Here is an 18,598-nt window from a genome sequence, read left to right as displayed (position 1 = left end):
CGAATTTATGTATTTTTAACACACGAATGAATCAAAAAAAGGAGAGAAAAATCGATTCAAATACAGGTCATTTTCGAAGGTAGATGTTTTACCTTCTGTTTTTTATTTTTATTTTATTTTTTAATCGGAAACAAAAAAGAAAAGGGTAAAGGTTGTACCTTTTTGGTGAGGGAGGTGTCGATTCCGATGAAAATCAGTGTTTTTTTGGTCGAGGAGTCGAAAAAACCAAAAAAATATTTTTAAAATTTTTCGGCCATCGCGGACTGCGGCGGCGGTGGTGCAGCACCGGAATCCTACCGGGTTCTGGAAGGAGAGGAGGGGCTTTGAGAGGATTTTTGAAGGTTTTTTTTTGAGAAAGGAATAAAATGTTTTTTTGACAAAAAAAGTTGATTTATAAAGCTTATCAAAACGGCGTCGTTTTGATTTAAAGCACCAGGCGCAAAATGGCGCCGTTTTAGGTCATTGACCCGCGTGTTGACCCGACCCAGGGGAAGGATCCGCGTGTTTTCTGTTAATGGGCTATTTACGCCTTAAGTCCTTCCCCATTTTCAATATGTTCCAATTTAGTCCCTTTTACACTCTTTTCTTTATTTTCAAATCGGGTTTCAAATGTTTTTTGATTGGCAATTTAGTCCCTAACAGGCCAGTCCTCTGGGGACGTGACACGTGTTCAGGAATTGGACTTATTGCTCTTTTAACCCTCGTTTCTTCGCACGTATTACAGTTTAATCCTATTTTGATTTTTCCCTTTTAATTTTTTTTTTTGCGAATTTTACTCCAAATTTCATTACGATTTTAATGAAGTCCTCTGATCAATTTATTTCATTATTTGTCTATTATTGTTTTTACTTTTTTTTTTAAATTTTTTTCGTTATTCTTATATTCGTTAATTATTTTTATATTTAAGCTTTAACATTTCTTCTATTGATTTATTTGTTTTTATTTCTTTACCTTTATAATTCATAGCATTTTTTTTACACACGTATGATTTGTTTTATTGTCACACTTTATATTACTATTATTATTATTTTTATATATCAATTTGCTTAGCTTTTTTTTATATATTCATTATTTTATCCTATTATGTACTATTATTTTAAGTTTTTTATTATTATATATTATTATCTAATCTCATAATGTATTAGTTTATATAATTTTTTTAAAAAAAGAGTCCAACGTGATCTATATATATATTTTAATGATTTTCATAATACATTGATTTTTTAAAAAAAAATTTCCCTATGCTTTTAAATCAATATGTTTTATTTTGTATACTACTTATCCGATTTTCTTCTTATGCAACATTTAATTTAAAATTCATGTTTTTTTTTTTATTTTTGATATTTCAAGTTTTCATGTATATTATTTACTTTAATTCTTTTTTTTTACGTGTAAGTTATTATTCATGCCTTGATGATGTCAAATGTTCTATCTTTCAAGCTATTTTTTTTATTTTGTTTGGTGTTTCTTTAATTAACTTTCAATTCATTTAGTTTTCTAATGTTGATATTGATATTTGCATAATGTATAATTGAGATTATTGTTGTTATGTTTGTTTATAATTTATTTATTAATCATTCATTATTTATTACCGTACATTTTATCCTCAAATTATCCTTGTGCATTGTACATAATCACTCCATCGCATTTTATTCGTTTAAAAGGTTACGTCTAATAGCGTTCAAGTATCAAAATTATCTTATTCAAAAGTTTTCAAAATAATACTGTATGTCGTTTTTGGAACTTCGAGGATCCGTGCCCTAACTTACGGGGTTTTTGATATTCTCGTCTAACTAAAACGGTTAAATATTTTTTTTTTTCAAATACACCAAATTTCAATAAAGATTTTTTTTAGAAAGGTTAGCTTATACTCGAATTCAAGTGTTGCATCCTAACTTACGAGATATGACATTTTATGCCTCGGGATGAAAAGGCCTTTGTACATCCAGGTTTATCCAAGTATTGTTTTAAAAATATGGCATTAATAAAAGGGGAATCATTTCCAATCTTTTCAAAATTTTGACGTTCGACTTTGAGACATTAATAAATCAATTTGGTACCAATTTTGGGCGTTATGAGGGTGCTAACCCTTCGTCGTGTGTAACCGACTCCTGAACCTATTTTTTCTCCAAAATTCGTAGACCTAAAATCGTTTTCAAGGTGATCCGATCACACTTCGATAAAAGATCGATGGCGACTCCCAATTTCGTTTTAAAAGTCGGCCTCGTTTTTTCAAAATAAAAATGGTTTCGACAATCGTGACTAAGCTCTCCCTAATGACATACCATTATGAATACCATTACAAAAGCAACTCGATCAATACTTGTCCGATGACCTTGTCATAAGTGTGTTACTCTCATAGGATATCCTTAATCTTTTTGGAATAATATTCGTTCTCCTAATATGATCCTATTTTATCTCATGGTAATCATTACATCTTCCTTCATGAAAAGTCAATTACTATCAAATAGTAATCAAATCATTCATCACAAAAACGAACAACTTTTGACCATGTTTGCTTCTCATCAACCATGTAATGCCAATGAGAGGAAATCATTTACTCATGTCTCGGGCTATGAATTCCATTGTTGTGAATGACGCAACATACAGTAAAAGTCCTATACCCAACTTACCAGCTTTTAGTTTCTTATCTATTTGAACTCAAACTTTTACTTACATCAAAGTATACGAGTCACATATACATAATCCGTCATCCACTCAAGATTTAGGTATGGCACACTATAAACGTCACAAGTGAATAAATCCATAAACGGATTTAAGGTCTATTCTTATTGGGTCCTGTCTGATATACTGTCAGTCCAGTCAGTCACATTTATGTCTCTATCTTCTGCGAGTTATCCATTTCGATGCCCAAGGCAAGACATCTCCCCGATTAGACTTAATAGACGACATATTAGTCATTCAATCAGTTTGCTCATTTTCAATTAGACTAAGGACATGTTTATGTTTGTCGACTAATATAAGTTGTCTTTCTGTATTACGATCCGACCATGTAATACCGCTTAGTATTAGCTTAAACATTAGACAACCAATGAGCTAGTATTTGATTCTATTTTGCTTTGTGTGCAAAAAACAATATGAGGTCAATTGTACAAAGTATATTAATGTAATCCATGAATTTGTTTTATTAACCAACCTATTCAAAAAATGGAATAGTGGAAAGAAAAATAGAATGATGGAAAATTAAAAGGGTAGAAAACTGGAACGATGAAAAATATTATTTTTCTTTCCATAGATGTGCTTGGTAGGAAAGATGGAAAAATAGAAAGAAAAAGTAATTTCCTTTCCCTCCATTGCTTGGTATAGTTAAAAAATGAAATGATAGAAAATAAAGCATTTGAAGAGTGTATAATTTTGAAGTACATTTGTTTTATAGAAAATGACTTACAGAAAATATTTTCTATATTTTTCTATGTTTGTTTCATGAAAAATGAGCCTTTTTTGTCCTAGAAAATGACTTGCCCGTTTGAATTTTCCAAAAAAGAGGTTATTTATGAGTAATTTTATTTTTATATAAAAACTAACTTAAATAAAGCTTAACATTATTATATTAATAATAAATTTTTAATTTTAATTTTAAAAATATTTAAAATATTAATACCAAATGCTATAATTTGCAATATTATTAAACATACATATTTAATTATTTATATTTAATAATATAATAAGTTAATGATATAATTAATATAATTTGTTGTTTTAATAAATTATTTGATATTACAATTTTATTTTTATAATAAATATATATTACAATTATAAATATATTAATAATAAATGTTTTATAGTATAAAGGTTAAAATATGCCATAAGTCCATGTACTCTTCACAAATTTAGAATTTAGTCTCTATATTTTTATTTTCAGGAATTTAGTTCCTCTACTTTTCATATTTGAGAATTCAAGTCGAATTGTTAATACTGTTAAATTTTTTGTCAATTTTGTTGATGTGATATTTTTAAATGAAAATATTAACTTGGTAGGTATGTAATTAAAAAACGACTTTGTAGTCAACCTGAATTTAACAAAATACTTTTAACTTGAATTTAACAAAACACTTTTAATAGTATTAACTGCTGAACCTGAATATTGAAATCCAAAAAGTAGGACTAAATTTCCAAAAATAAAAGTACAAGGACTAAATTTCAAATTTATAAAGAGTATAGGGACTTATGACATATTTTAACCTAGTATAAAATATGAATATTTTAATTATATAAATATGATTAATTGTTTAAATAATATTTTGATTCATTTATCCCTTATAACTCTAATGTGTCAATATGCACTCTAATATTTGTAATGCATTTAATTTAAAATAAGTTTTTATTAGGCATTATTTATTATTAAGTTTATATTTGATATTGATTATTACAAAATATTATCTTATTATAAAATAAATTTTAATTGTCAAAAGGAATTGTGCCATAATATTTCATAACAAAGATATTTATGTTGTGTTCGTTTCACTAAGAATGACTTTTAAAAAATATTTCAGGAAAATTTCCCAAATAACGAAAAGTATTTTGGGCAGAATCATCCAAATACCAGAAATTATCAGTTTTTCTAGAAAATATCCATTCTCCAAAAATCATTTTTCAAAAGCTGTTTTCAGTGAAACAATATAGCCTAATATACAAATCTCTCTCATTTTCTCTCCTCCCAGTCATTCCAATTTGAAAGGATTAGTTTTTATGCATTAAAACGGAAAATGACCATTCCTCAAAACTCAAAAACATTAATAAGTAATATGTATTTTATTTTAAAATATATTATACATATTTAAATAATACAACAATTTTCACACCTATATTTTAATTGAGTCTCTTATTTGAACTTCAACATTATTCATCTTTAGCAATGAAAAACTGTTTGACTAAATTAAGAACTAGTGGTGAGATATCGTAGAATTCCGTTGGTAATATATGTGCCAGAAGAAGGTCGAGCAGTGATGTAATAATGGCCAACGTTTACGTTTGCACACAACAGAACGTCAACAACTTGGGCGGGTGCTAGGGTTAGAGAATTTGTAAAGGAACGTTTGGTGTAAGCCCCATTTTGTCCGACAATGGTGAAGCTGTGGGATGCTACGCCAAACACCATTGTTTCATTGACAACGGCATTTATTACGCGAACAAGGTAAAGGCCCTCGTAATCTACTTGCATCTCAAAAGTTGTATCTGCAACATCAAATTTGTTGGATTATTAGCACTCATAATAAAGGTTTCTGCATAACATACTCAGAGGTACGTAAATACACTAGAATTTATTACACTTAGGTGAAAAAAATATTATTCTAGAAAAAATAATGGTTTAGTTATGGTTTTAATCTCTTTACTTTAATTTGTTGACATAATTTGACCATTTTATATTTATAATGTTATTAATAAATCTGAATTACCACTATATTACCATTCATTTTGATGAAAACTATCAAAGATGTTTGGACTCACAAATAAAAAATGTTATCAATGAGAGGAGGCGTGGAATGGAGTGTGGTAGGGGTAGCTATGGGTCTGATTAATATTGAATAGTCAAAAGAAAACATTGAGTCATCTGGATGTTAACATTAAGAAACTATCAAGCAAGCATAAGCATGTTGATTGACATCGAAACTTGGTTATCTGATGATGTTAGGAAAGCGTCAATGGTAATTATGATAGCAGATTTGGATAGAATTGATGAGACGATTTAGATTATCTCCATGGGGAAGAAGTTTACAATTAGAGAGTGGGGGAATGGAAGACTACTATTGTGATTCAATGTTGACAGATAAACAGAAGCCTCAAGAAGGAGATGGATTGAGTATGGCATCTGAAGATGGAGAAGTTGAAGAGTCATGTCCGATCAACCATTCCCTGGATAGGGCCAAATGGGTAGTAGTTGGTTGAGTCATTGGATATGTCAGTGAACGTTAACACAGGTTGAGAAAGAAATTATAGAAATTCCTATTGGAAATTATGCAACTCACAGTTTCATTGCAAAGTTAGTGGTGTTTGAGATGGGTGGTTGGTTTTCATTGCAATTCCTTCTATGTTGGGACTTATATGATATCCTTATTTAAGGCTTTCTGGTGGAGGAGTGTAAGCTGCCTTTTAGTTGTCTGTAGAGGTGTTTATATTATGCGTAGGATTGAATTTAAGTTCAGTTTTAAAAAGTTTTCTAGGCTATGCGTCTTCTTCCCAAAAAAGCTTGAAAAATAATTAAAAATACTTTTTTTTTATTTAAATTTAATTATACTCCATCGGAGGTTAAAAATATCAAATCTAAGCTAAATCTAATTGTCTACTCTCATGTTTCTAGTTTAAGTATTGTTTTTATATCCATCTTTTCTAATTTGCATTTCTTTAATCAATATAGCATTATCATTTCACGTCACATTATTTTTATATCAATTTTTTAATAAATTTGTTATGTAATTTTTTCACTACAATATTGATGTGCTGTAATCTAATACAATAATAGTGGAAACGTACCGTTGCTGCATCCATAAGTTTCTCCGGGATGGCCATTGATAGTGTAAGCATCTGCTCGGCCAGGAGCTATGGTTTTATCACCTTCTGTTAACTCTTGCTTGAACCATTGCCCTGACGGAATATTATGCCAGAAGACTCATATAAGCAATTAACTCACAAAAAGTATATGAATCAAACATGTTAATTAGATGTACCAAGTATAATTGTTTGGTCAGAAGTAGGTGCGGGAAAAGGATAGTCTTCATTCGCTGCCGGCGAAATGACAAAGGCACCGTGGACGGTTGCCGCAGCCCAAGCACTGGTGGCGTGCCACCATAGAGTTCCTATTTCACCCTTTAACTCTATCTTGTAAGTGAAGTTTCTCCCTGGCTGAATCAACTCATTCGAACCATCAATTGAACCCTTAACGCCCTCCCTAAAAACCCACAAACATAGCTCTATATATATGACTAATTGTTTCATCATAAACAAGGGGTGTAAGCATATACATGCATGTATGTATTACCACTTGAGGGATACAGCATGGTTTCCTTGATTGTGGACGTTGACAAAAACTGTGTCCCCTCTGCGAACCCGAATCTCAGGCCCTGGAAAGCTGCCATTGACGGTCAAGATGCTCTTCGTGCTACACAGCTTAGTGAACTGGGATTCTTGCAACTAATTTAAACAGAGCAAAGAAACAAAACCCAATATCAAAACTCAGCACTGCTCTCTCTTAGTAACACAAACACAAATAGAGAAGGGGGGAAAGAAAGCAAGGAACTTACAAAAAACTCGTAATAATGGACATCAGCTGTGGATAACACAAGGATATTCAGAAACAAAAGCCCTGATAACCATATAAACCCTTGCTTTTCAGAACCCATGTTTTTCTTGTTTTTGGTTCTATGTTTATCTGTGTTCTTCGGGTCTCCCCTCTCTTTCCTTGTAATGTTTTTGGTTTTTATCCATTTCTTAATTAATTAAAAAAAAAAGGCAGCCTTTAATCAAGCCAATTGCTGAGGAGGTTGGTTAAGTTCTATTCAGTCAAATATTTCCAGCTTTCTAGACGCATAATCTGACAAAACCGACAGAATATTTGACTTGGGTTCTTTTTCCAACCTGGTAAAGACAAAATATAATTATGGTAAATCATATTTGAAATTTTATTAAAATAATATAAATTGAAACATGCAAAATTCATGTATAACTAAGAGAGCTAAAGATCAGTGTCAGCAAAATCTGGTTAGAAATGAGGAGCCACTTCTCTCCCACACCAGACCATTTTCTGAAAATGATTTAATTCTCTATTCAAAGAGAGATTTTGTTTTATGATAAAGGTCTCCTAAAACTAGATTTCATGCAATGGTTGTAAATGATTTAAGTTAAATAAATAAACATAAATAAGATTTTGAAAAATTTAACAATAATGAGCTAAAGACAAACAGGTTTTGAATATAAACAAAAAAAAATATTGGTTAATATTTCGGATATTGTGGGTCATATTTATGGAAAATTGTAAGAAAGTAACGGAAAGCTTGCATCATTTTCTGGAAAACGCGTTAAGCAGACCAGCGTGCATTATGCAATTTTTTAATTATTCCTTAATGCTCTTTAACAATCAACCAGTCGATTCAAAGTTAGTGACAAAGTCGTTCATGGCGGGCTAGCTAGCTGGATAATCTCCAAATTAAGAAATTGAAAGTGATAATCATTTGACTAAATCATTTTTTTTAGTTTCTCTTCAACAAACCTACCAAATTTGGGCCCATGCCACTAGTCGTATAATTTGTACTTAGTCATACAATTACCTAATTAAGTGAAATTTTAACATTTTGCATTTTGTTTTTCATTTTATATAATTTGTGTAATTTTTAAACTGGAAAATAATATGCAAGCACATTTAAAATCGTATTCTCTTTCTCTTAATTGATGTAATAATAATGATGCTAATTAAATTAAAGTTCAATAGACTATAATTTACATTTTCTTTCACTTGATTTTAAGAGTTGATTGAATTTACCCAATAGTTGGACATCGAGTTGCAACTCATTTTAACAATTGAACGAATAAAATAGAACTTTTAGTGTAAGATATGATTTAAGTTTAACTAATTCACTAAGTTACAACTAAATCACTCTCCTCGCCAAGATTTTCTCATTGCAAGCTTAGTTACAAACTAAACATGAAAACCTCGCCAAGATTTACAATGATTTGCACTAAAACTAAGTTCCCCGCAATGTATCCTTTAAATAGGTGTTCAAGGCTGGGAAAAACTATAATTGAAAGTTCTCTTTGAATTTTGATTTTTATAAATCTTCAATCATTAAATTATTATTTAAAAAAATTGATAAAAGTGCCAACATATATGACAAATTACATAATAATCCAATTGCTTACATGTAAAGGTCCAATTGGCACTAAAAAAATATGATTTTTTTTTCAAAATAGTTGGAATAATTAAAAAAACATTAATCACGTTTAATTCAAAACTGGTTGAATGATTTTTCATATATTTTAACATAAGTCTAACTACTAAGGAAATTCATATAATATATCAACTATAAGGAGGCATACAAAAATAAAATTATGAATAAAATATGATTAAGCTGAGTTAAACATGATTAATTATTTCAAATCGTATGGATAAAAACAGCAGCTAAATAACTTTACCCCTTTCATAAATTCCAACTCCATTTAAATTTAATGGATCACTAATGTAAAAGAATTTAATAAAAATTCATTTAACCTCTTCTCAATTGAACTCTTGGATAATAAAACTAACTAAATAAGTCTTTTAATTAATGTTGACCATTAGAAATTAACGGCAACGTTGACATGGTCATTAAGTCAACACTATTTGTTGATATGTCAATGCTATTGTCGGTTGTTGCCACATTAAAATATATATATACTTTAAAATTATTTTTGAACCATTTCCTGAATTATAAAAAAACATAAAAATAATAAAAATCATCAATATTTATTAAAATTTATAATAATTATTAGAAAACCTAATTTATTAAAAACCATAAAATTCTATAAAAAAATAAATAACATTTTATAAAAAATATTTTTCTCATTTTATTAAAATTTATAATATATAAAATTTTAATATTGGCTTTCTGTTCTTTGAATCTTGCATTGCTGTGAGTGTTTGACAGTTATATATATATTTCTTTTCCTTTGTTTTTTTAATTTGAACCTGTTGTATATAAGAAGACAGTACAAGGAAAAGTAAGATGAACATTTGGGGTATGTCCATTTTTCTAGAAGCTAGCATATTTCTTGTCAGTAATAAAACTTTTTATTATGGAAAGGGAATAAATATATATATTTAAAATTTGGAGGGTTTATAAAATAATTAATGAAAAAATGATTAGTGAATTAACATAAAAGGTTAAAATTTGTTGATAATGGCTTTCATTTTTAAAGTAAAATTTGCTGATAATGTTGTGAATTGTGATGAACATTTCAGAATTTCTTTTCTTTTTCGCTGGATTTCCATTAAAAAGAGTTGGAAAGTTATACTTTAGCAGGTTTTGTTGTTGTTGGTAAAAAGCCTCATTAAATTGCTTCAAATTATATACAAAAAGGTGGTTCCATAATATTTTAAAAAAATAGGCACATCCAGTTTAAATTTAATAAGACCTTACTAATTATTGACAAGTATTCGCAATTTCAAATACCTAAATTTCACCGTCATAAAACGTGTGCACAGACACATCCAACGACAGAAGATGGTCTTTATCACTCTCTCATTCCAAAAACTGATACCTTAAAATATTATAAAACGAGCACAGCAGTGAGGATGCTGGCATCCAACCTTGCATTTGCATAAACAATTTTAAACATCAACTTAATATTACCTAGTCTAACTTGGACATGAAAATAAAAATCCATATTTAAGTACTAAAATAATCCGACATGAGAAAAATAGAAATAAAAACTAGAAACATCATGTTTGAAGTTTAATCTTTTCACTGGAAAATGCAATTTTCGTATCCTTTCAGAGAAAGAAACCTAAGGACCACTTACTTCCTTTCCTATAAATGGTTGACCCAAAGATGAGAACATTCAGGGGAGAACTAAGAACACATTAGACAGGGGGGAAATGGGTTTACAGCAAGGTTTTGTGACATGGTTTGTAGGGGTTCTGTTTCTAACCACTTTGCTCCTTTCCAGTGCAGATGTACATCACTATGAATTCTTTGTGAGTACCCTTCTCTCTTTTTCATATATATTCTTTCATGTCATAGTTGTTTCGAATGGATAACTTAAACCTCATATTCAACCTACGTAATTTACTGGCCTGATTATGAAAAACTTTTCCCTTCTCTGTTTTAAACCCAAAACGTTCAGGTCTGATACAACATCTTTGCTTTAACTATTACAGAGTAATGGTAGAAATGTCTCCTTAAATCATGGCAGTGGCATTTTTTCCTTTACAGTTTAATATGTCTTGAGATTTGACTGCAGGTGCGAGAGTCAAACTTTACGAAGCTGTGCAACACAACCACATTGCTGGTCGTAAACGACAGCTATCCAGGGCCTGAGATTCGGGTTCACAGAGGTGATACTGTCTTCGTTAATGTCCACAATCAAGGAAACTACGGCTTCACCATTCACTGGTAACTATAACCTTTCTTTCATTCTTCCAATCGTAATTTCCCAAAGAATTGAAATCAAAAGTGATTAAATCAAATTAAACATGTTGCAGGCACGGCGTGAAACAACCGAGGAATCCATGGTCCGACGGTCCCGAGTTCGTAACGCAGTGCCCCATCCAACCAGGGACCAACTTCACCTATGAAATCGTATTATCGGATGAAATAGGAACACTGTGGTGGCACGCACACAGTGACTGGACTCGCGGTTCCGTCCATGGAGCCTTCATCATTTTGCCGGCCAAGAAAGAAACTTATCCGTTCCCCACGCCAGACGCCGATCAAACTGTCATACTTGGTAAGCATATCTTTTGATTCTTCGGTTGTGTTACTTGTGTATAATTATAGCATCTTAATTTGATTTTTTGAATGGATTTACAGAATCATGGTACGATGGGGACTACAAGCAAATTATTGATGACGCACTTGCCGCCGGTGTCTCTCCTCGCCAACCAAATGCTTATGCTATCAATGGACACGTAGGAGACACATATGGATGCCCCAATGGTATGTTCTAGCATTACCGAAACCGGATTGAGTTTCTCTGCCTTTGGCTTCCTTATACTAAGAGCCTATAGTTGGTTGTTGCAGATACAATATTCCGTATGCAAGTTGATTCTGAGAAGATATACCTTCTCCGAATAATTAACGCTGCAATGAACGAACATTTTTTCTTCACCATCGCGAACCACACCCTCACAGTCGTCGCACAAGATGCCTCCTATGTTCGAAGGTTTACGAGGGACTATATATTGATAAGCCCTGGCCAAACCATGGATGTTTTGGTCTCTGCCAATCGAAACGTTGGCCAATATTACATGGCTATTAGGCCGTTCTCTGATTCCTCTGCTGCACCTATTGACAACATCACTACTGGCATTTTTCAATATACAAACAGTGAGGGTGGATTGAATGCTTCCTTGATAACATTGCCCGTAATGAACGATACAGATGCTATGATTAACTTCCTTAACCAAATTCGGAACACGAAAGTCTCCCAGAATCCGGGGATAAATGTGCCGGCAGACAAGGATATTAAAAGACGAGTGTTCATTGCAATCGCCGTAAACAACTTGCCTTGCAGCACCTGTGTTGTAGGCAGCAGACTTGTTGCTAGTTTGAACAATGTGAGCTATGTTTCCCCGAGTATTGACATTCTCCAAGCATACTACAACAGGTATATTATATATATCCATGGTTATTGCAATTCATAAATCATGATTTCACTAGTAGCTGCCTAATTGTTAAAAGTTTTGGTAAAATTGCAGGAACATGAGTGGTGTTTACACCGAAGATTTTCCATTGAATCCCCCGGTAATCTATGATTTCACTGGAAACTTGACTAATCTCAATACCCCTGTTGAGGAAGGGACGAGGGTTATAGTGGTAAATTATGGGGAAGGAGTTGAGATGGTGCTGCAAGCAACCCAGATGGGGGCTGGTGGAAGTCACCCAATCCATTTGCACGGTTTCAGCTTCTATTGGGTGGGAACAGGTTTCGGAAATTTCAACAATAAGACAGACCCAAGCACTTATAATCTGGTTGATCCACCACTCATTAACACTGTCCATGTTCCTGGTAGAAGATGGGTTGCCATCAGATTTTTTGCTACCAATCCCGGTGAGTTTTTCAATTAGAAAATTGTTTAAATAAAAAGCAGCTCATCTTTCTTACGACCAAAGTTTTAACTAAATACAATATTTTCAGGAGTATGGTTTATGCATTGCCATTTGGAGAGGCATAGTAGCTGGGGAATGGACACTGTTCTCATCGTGAGGAATGGTAAAACCAAGAAAACAAGCATCCGCCCACCGCCGGCTACCATGCCTCGTTGTCCTGGAACCTAGAACTACTACAAGCATAGAATTAGCACATACATACATACATACATACATACATACAAGTTGTTTCTAGATTTACATATTTAGTAAGAATAAATTCCTGTGCCCTCTTCTTGGTCCACCAATTTCAGATAAATTAATCTCTACAATAGTCTATTAAAACACAGCTTCAATGATAGCAAATCAAGCAAAAACAATGAAAGAAAGGAAAGCGTAGATTTCATCGGATCTGCCTTTGATTTGCTCCTCTTGTTTACAAAAATATCAAGCATCAAAGAATGAAGATAATTTATTTGTTTTTCGATATTAAGTGAAGTGTAGTATCATAAATCTTAGTGTTTAATTTTTTTATACAATATTTAGAGTTACTTATACCCCTTCCTCAATCTTCAACGCATTTAAACTAAAGATTGAGTTAAATTCAAAAATATATTACTTACGTGTTTGAAAATGATTAGGTAGACACAACATGAGCACTAAAAGGGCAGAGGAGTTTTCACTTTTCTAATAATAAAATTCCTCTCATCCTTCTTCGTGTAATGTTATCTTGCTCACCAATTTTTTTAGCAGGTGTGTAATTAGAAAAGAAATTTAAATTGTTTTTAATCTTAAAAAAAACTTTATTGAATTAAATAGAAATAAATCTCAAAGTTATATATAGATTTTGACTTTCAATGTAATTTTATATAAAATATTGATTTAATTCAATTTCCACAAAATAATTTTATTACAAAATTAATAATTAAATCAAGTATAAAAATAAATTAAGATATTTATTTTTTAAAATGTGTATGATTAAATTAAAATTTATAAGTAGTTGAATGATAAATCAATTAAAGAATATATGGTGATTCACTAATGATATATGGAATAGCCGTCATTGGTTTTGTTTGTGAAAGGATAGGAAAGATAATGACAAATGGGCATCCGACGTGGTCTTCCCATCTCACCAACTATTATTTTATATTCCATTGTTATTTTTCTAATATAAATTAATACCACGTTTAATGAAACAGTAATCTAGTTTTTATGTTTTATATATAACACATATCATTTACTTTAATTATTTGGTTTAACTCTATTGTTTTATATCATTTTAAAAGTTATATTTGATGTAAGTCTGCCGTGTAGAATGAGGAAAAGAGAAATGAACATGAATTGATGTTAAATTCATTCATATAGATTCGGATAGACCAAATTCGGAGTTAGAGCGAGGAAAAGAGAAAGTGTCGGATTAGTAGATTTTACATACATGAACATTTGTTGAGGTAAGTTCGTGTAACTAAATTATGTATATTTATATGCTTGAATTGAATGTTGTGTATGTGAATTGTATAAAGTCATATACATGAAATTGATTACATATCGAACAAAGCTTGATAAATATTAAATCCCGTTTGAATAATGAAATTCGGTGGATACAGGATTTCCTGAATTGGTTGTAGTCCTGCATATGTTGCGGACACACCATAGTTCTTACGAGCATCCCGTTATAAGCCCTCTCGAGCTTCCTGTTATATGGTTCCTACAAGCATCCCAATCGGTAGTGATCCTGCATGTGTTGCGGACATACCGCAGCTCTTTGTGAGCGTCTTATTATATGATCGGTAGTAATCCTACATGTGTTGCGGACATGCCATAGCTCTTTATGAGCATCCTGTTATATGGCTCTCCAGAGCTTCCTGATATGGTTCGCTTGAACTTCCAACATATGGCTATCCGGAGCTCCTGATTAAAGGCTCTTCATGAGCTTCCTGTTTAAAGGCTCTTCTGAGCTTCCTGATTAAAAGTTCTTTGTGAACTTCCTGATTATAGCTCTTATGGGCTTCCCATAATATAGCCCGGATAAGCTTCCTAATTAATGGCTCTTTGTGAGTTTCCTGTTTTATGGCTCAAGAGAGGATTTCCCGATCATGTGCTTTAATGAGCACCACCGAATATGAATTGGTGGATTTTTGATTTGTACACTTCGAGTGTACTACTTGTGTACCCATCGATGTTTTCAGTGATTCAACAGAAAAATCCTAACATGAGAAAATATGAATGCGAAATAAATTATTACACGTATTTGCCTGAAATACATGAAAATGATGGTACATGATATATGAAAATATGAGATGATATATGAACATGGAATTTGTTTGATGAGTATGTTCATCCATGATTATAGAATTGTACACCTCGAGTGTACTACCCATGTGACATTGATATTTCAAATGATTTAATGGGCAAAGTTTTAACATGAAATAATTTGAACTCGAGGCCAATTATTATGAAAATGTACTTAAAATATATGGATATGATTTGTATATGTTATATGAATACATGATGTGGAAAGTATATGTACATAGAAGTCTAATTATTGTTGAGCCCATACATGTTTCTTGATATTTATATGAAATATATGGCTAACAAGGGTGATTAGGATATGTGTTAGGGCTCATGATCAAATTGATTGAATGTGCCTTGTAGATTTATCTTGAATTTAAATGAGCGGTAAGTTAATTACCATGTTATAAGAACTTACTAAGCATTTCATGCTTACTCTGTTTTATTTTTCCCTGTTCTATAGTAATTCGGAAGCTCGTTGGATTGGAAGCTTGGCGAATATCACTCACACTATCCATCAGCACATTTCGGTATATATGGTAAATCAATTATGGTTATAATGGCATGTATAGGTTAACTGGCTAATATTGATATGTAAATGTTTTCAATGAAACTAGCCATTAGAATGGCTTGTGTTTGACATATTTTGATATATTTATAAGTGGATCTATTTTGTTTGAAGAATAAATGTGATCATACATATATGCATTTGGTAAATAGGTAAGTATAAATGATAGATTAACACGATAATAAATTGTCATCTGAGGTACATAAGGGTATATTGGTTGTATGTGATATTATGTCATGTTTAAGACATTATTTGGACTTGTTTTAAATACATTGATATGGTTTGTGAATGTGTTTAAGTGTTGGTGTAGGTGGAAGACAAGTTGGGTGAGAAATGTGGCTTGGAAAATAGCATATTTTAGTTCACACGGGAAAAGATACGGCTGTGTGTCTTATCCATGTGTGACACAAGGCCTAGCACATGGGCATGTGACCTAGCCGTGTGTTCCTTGCATCTTTAAAATTTCAAAACAAAATGCCCAGATATTTTCACACAGCCTGGCACACAGGCGTGTGATTTGGCCGTGTGACCCTTGCACCTTCACATGGCCTAGACATGGGCGTGTGACTTGGCTGTGTGACCCAAGTCAAATAGTTACACGGCTTGAGACACAGGCGTGTCACACGGCCTGACCACACGGGCGTGTGACCCTTGCACCTAGGAAAAATTTTGAGATTTTGCGAAAAATTCTTTGAGTACCTGGTTTAGTCCTGACTCATTTCAAATGAATGTTTTAGATCTCGAGGATTCACATAAGAGACTTTATGATTGATTTCTGATATGAATACTGTATGATGTGGAATATCTATTATTTGATCTGTAAATTCTTGTAATGCTTTGTAACCCTATTCTAGCGATGGATTCAGGTTAAGGGTCTTACACTAATTATTCCAGGGATGTTTTAGTATGATTAGAACTCTAACGTAAGCCTATTTAAAATGGTCATTGTATCTCTGTTTGTGAGAGTTTCGTGGTAACTATTGAGAGAATTTATTCCCGAGTTAGGGTTTTATTTTTGGGGTTTGGGTTTGTACATTTAGTACATTTAGGTTTATTTTCTCCATATTGTACTCTCGTTTATTTACTCATTTAGTGAAAAGTCGAAGCCTCCTTTGCCCGTGGTTTTTTTTTCTCTTCTGAGGAGTTTTCTTTATATTCGATATTCTCTACTTTTTCTATTTTCTCGTTTATACGGGTTAATTTCCAAAAATTATCATACTTTTAAATATTTCGTCTCCACGTTAGTATTAACTTATCTAATAGATTTTATAGTTTCACTAATTAAATATTTCATTTACTATATGATAAACAAATGATTTAAGTGAAAAGGAAATGATTTTTAAAAAATAGTTTTATTTTCTGAAAAAGTTAATATTTTTTAGTGTTTGAATGATTATGCGTAAAATATTTTCTATTATTTGATAAATTTTCTTGAAATTATTTTTTAAAAGTTGTTTTTATTAAAATGAACGCAATATTAATATATTTGCTACAAAATATTATAGACTTATGGTAGCTTTTCCTTTTGACAATTGAAATTTATTTTATAATAATGCAATATTTTATAATAATAAATATCATATATAAACTTAATAATAAACAATGTCTAATTAAAACTTATATATATGTATATATATTACATATATGAGAGTGGCTAGTGACACATTTGAGTTGAAAGAGATAAATGAAGCTAAGCATAACTTAAACAAATACTTATATTTAGATAATTAAAATATTCATATTTATATTACATTTATTATTAAAACATTCGTATTTAATTAATTTCTAATTGTTATGAATATCTTATTAAGTGGATGTCCATCATGATCAAGATAAAGTTTTGATGTACTTTAAATTTTAATAGTTATTAGAATTAGATCTCTACTTCTTTTATACTTCTTATGCCTATAAATAGAGACTCTAATGAAGCATTGTAATAATCCCTTTGATCAATAAAGTACATTCTTTATTGCTTTCATATTTTCTTTGTTTTTTATTCTCTCCGTCTCTCTTTATTTCATAACATGTTATCAGCACGATGATTCTCTATTTTTTCAAAATCTTTTGAAGTCGTCCCACAAATCAATCTTCAGGATGTTGAAAGATTCAATCTCAGAATTGATGCCCGTGATAATAGTCAAGGTGATGAAGATGATGTTAAAGATCTTCAGGTATATTTTACTATGTTTTATTTATTATATCATATTTATTATAATTGGAGAATAATCATGACAACATAAATGAATAGAATTTTATTTAAAATTCACGTATGTTTACGATGGTGATTATGAAATAAAAAATCAATAGAGGCGTTTAGAAGTCCGTCCTACCAGATTTGTTGCATTCCCCAAAGTGAATGTACACAAAGAAAATAAAAGATATACTCATGGACCACTAAAAGTGGGAACATAATAATAAATAAGAGAACAATAAGAGTTCTCATGATAACTCTTCAAAGGGTAAAGATAACTTATGTTATCAATATGATATGAAATATTATTAGCCACACATGTGGCTTATGCCCAAATATTTTATTTTTGTTAATATTCTTTGAGGAATGATATGAGAATGTAGTAATGAATTTTATCATTATAAATAGAAATATTTATCTTATTTGGTACTAAAACAAACAAATATTATTTCAATATTTGGTAGTACAAAGTAAGTTGAAAGCTCCAGAAGAGCTAATATATTAATATCTAAAAAGCACAAAATTTGCTATTCCCTGAAGCGAATGTTGCATATAATTATTTGAAAATTATATTTATTGACTTAGTGACATTATAGACTTCACATTGATTTGGACATTTTTAGTAGTAAATGTCACAATAGTACTTATATGTGGATACAAATTAAAAGAAATGATAATAAAATTATTAATTTGTTACAATTTAGTACAATTGAAACACATGTTAAAGTAAACCAGAAGTTTACTGATACA

At 31.1% G+C, this 18,598-nt stretch overlaps 2 protein-coding genes across 2 annotated transcripts; one reads left to right on the top strand and one right to left on the bottom strand.

Annotated features, from left to right (window-relative positions):
- Positions 1 to 4,706: 4,706 nt before the first annotated feature.
- LOC107914303 (laccase-14) lies at positions 4,707 to 7,443 on the bottom strand. The gene is made up of 5 exons (XM_016843176.2): positions 7,260 to 7,443; positions 6,998 to 7,149; positions 6,687 to 6,907; positions 6,493 to 6,603; positions 4,707 to 5,196 (listed from the first exon to the last, which is right to left on the bottom strand). The coding sequence occupies exons 1-5, from the start codon at positions 7,356 to 7,358 to the stop codon at positions 4,898 to 4,900; spliced, it is 882 nt and encodes a 293-aa protein (XP_016698665.1). The 5' UTR covers positions 7,359 to 7,443; the 3' UTR covers positions 4,707 to 4,897.
- Positions 7,444 to 10,455: 3,012 nt separating this feature from the next.
- Positions 10,456 to 13,286, top strand: LOC107914066 (laccase-14). The gene is made up of 7 exons (XM_016842796.2): positions 10,456 to 10,684; positions 10,951 to 11,102; positions 11,192 to 11,436; positions 11,520 to 11,645; positions 11,730 to 12,315; positions 12,407 to 12,759; positions 12,847 to 13,286. The coding sequence occupies exons 1-7, from the start codon at positions 10,586 to 10,588 to the stop codon at positions 12,984 to 12,986; spliced, it is 1,701 nt and encodes a 566-aa protein (XP_016698285.2). The 5' UTR covers positions 10,456 to 10,585; the 3' UTR covers positions 12,987 to 13,286.
- Positions 13,287 to 18,598: the final 5,312 nt, after the last annotated feature.

Source organism: Gossypium hirsutum, chromosome D05, assembly GCF_007990345.1.
Source record: "Gossypium hirsutum isolate 1008001.06 chromosome D05, Gossypium_hirsutum_v2.1, whole genome shotgun sequence".
Lineage (NCBI taxonomy): Eukaryota > Viridiplantae > Streptophyta > Magnoliopsida > Malvales > Malvaceae > Gossypium > Gossypium hirsutum.
This window is presented reverse-complemented; position numbering and strand designations above follow the sequence as displayed.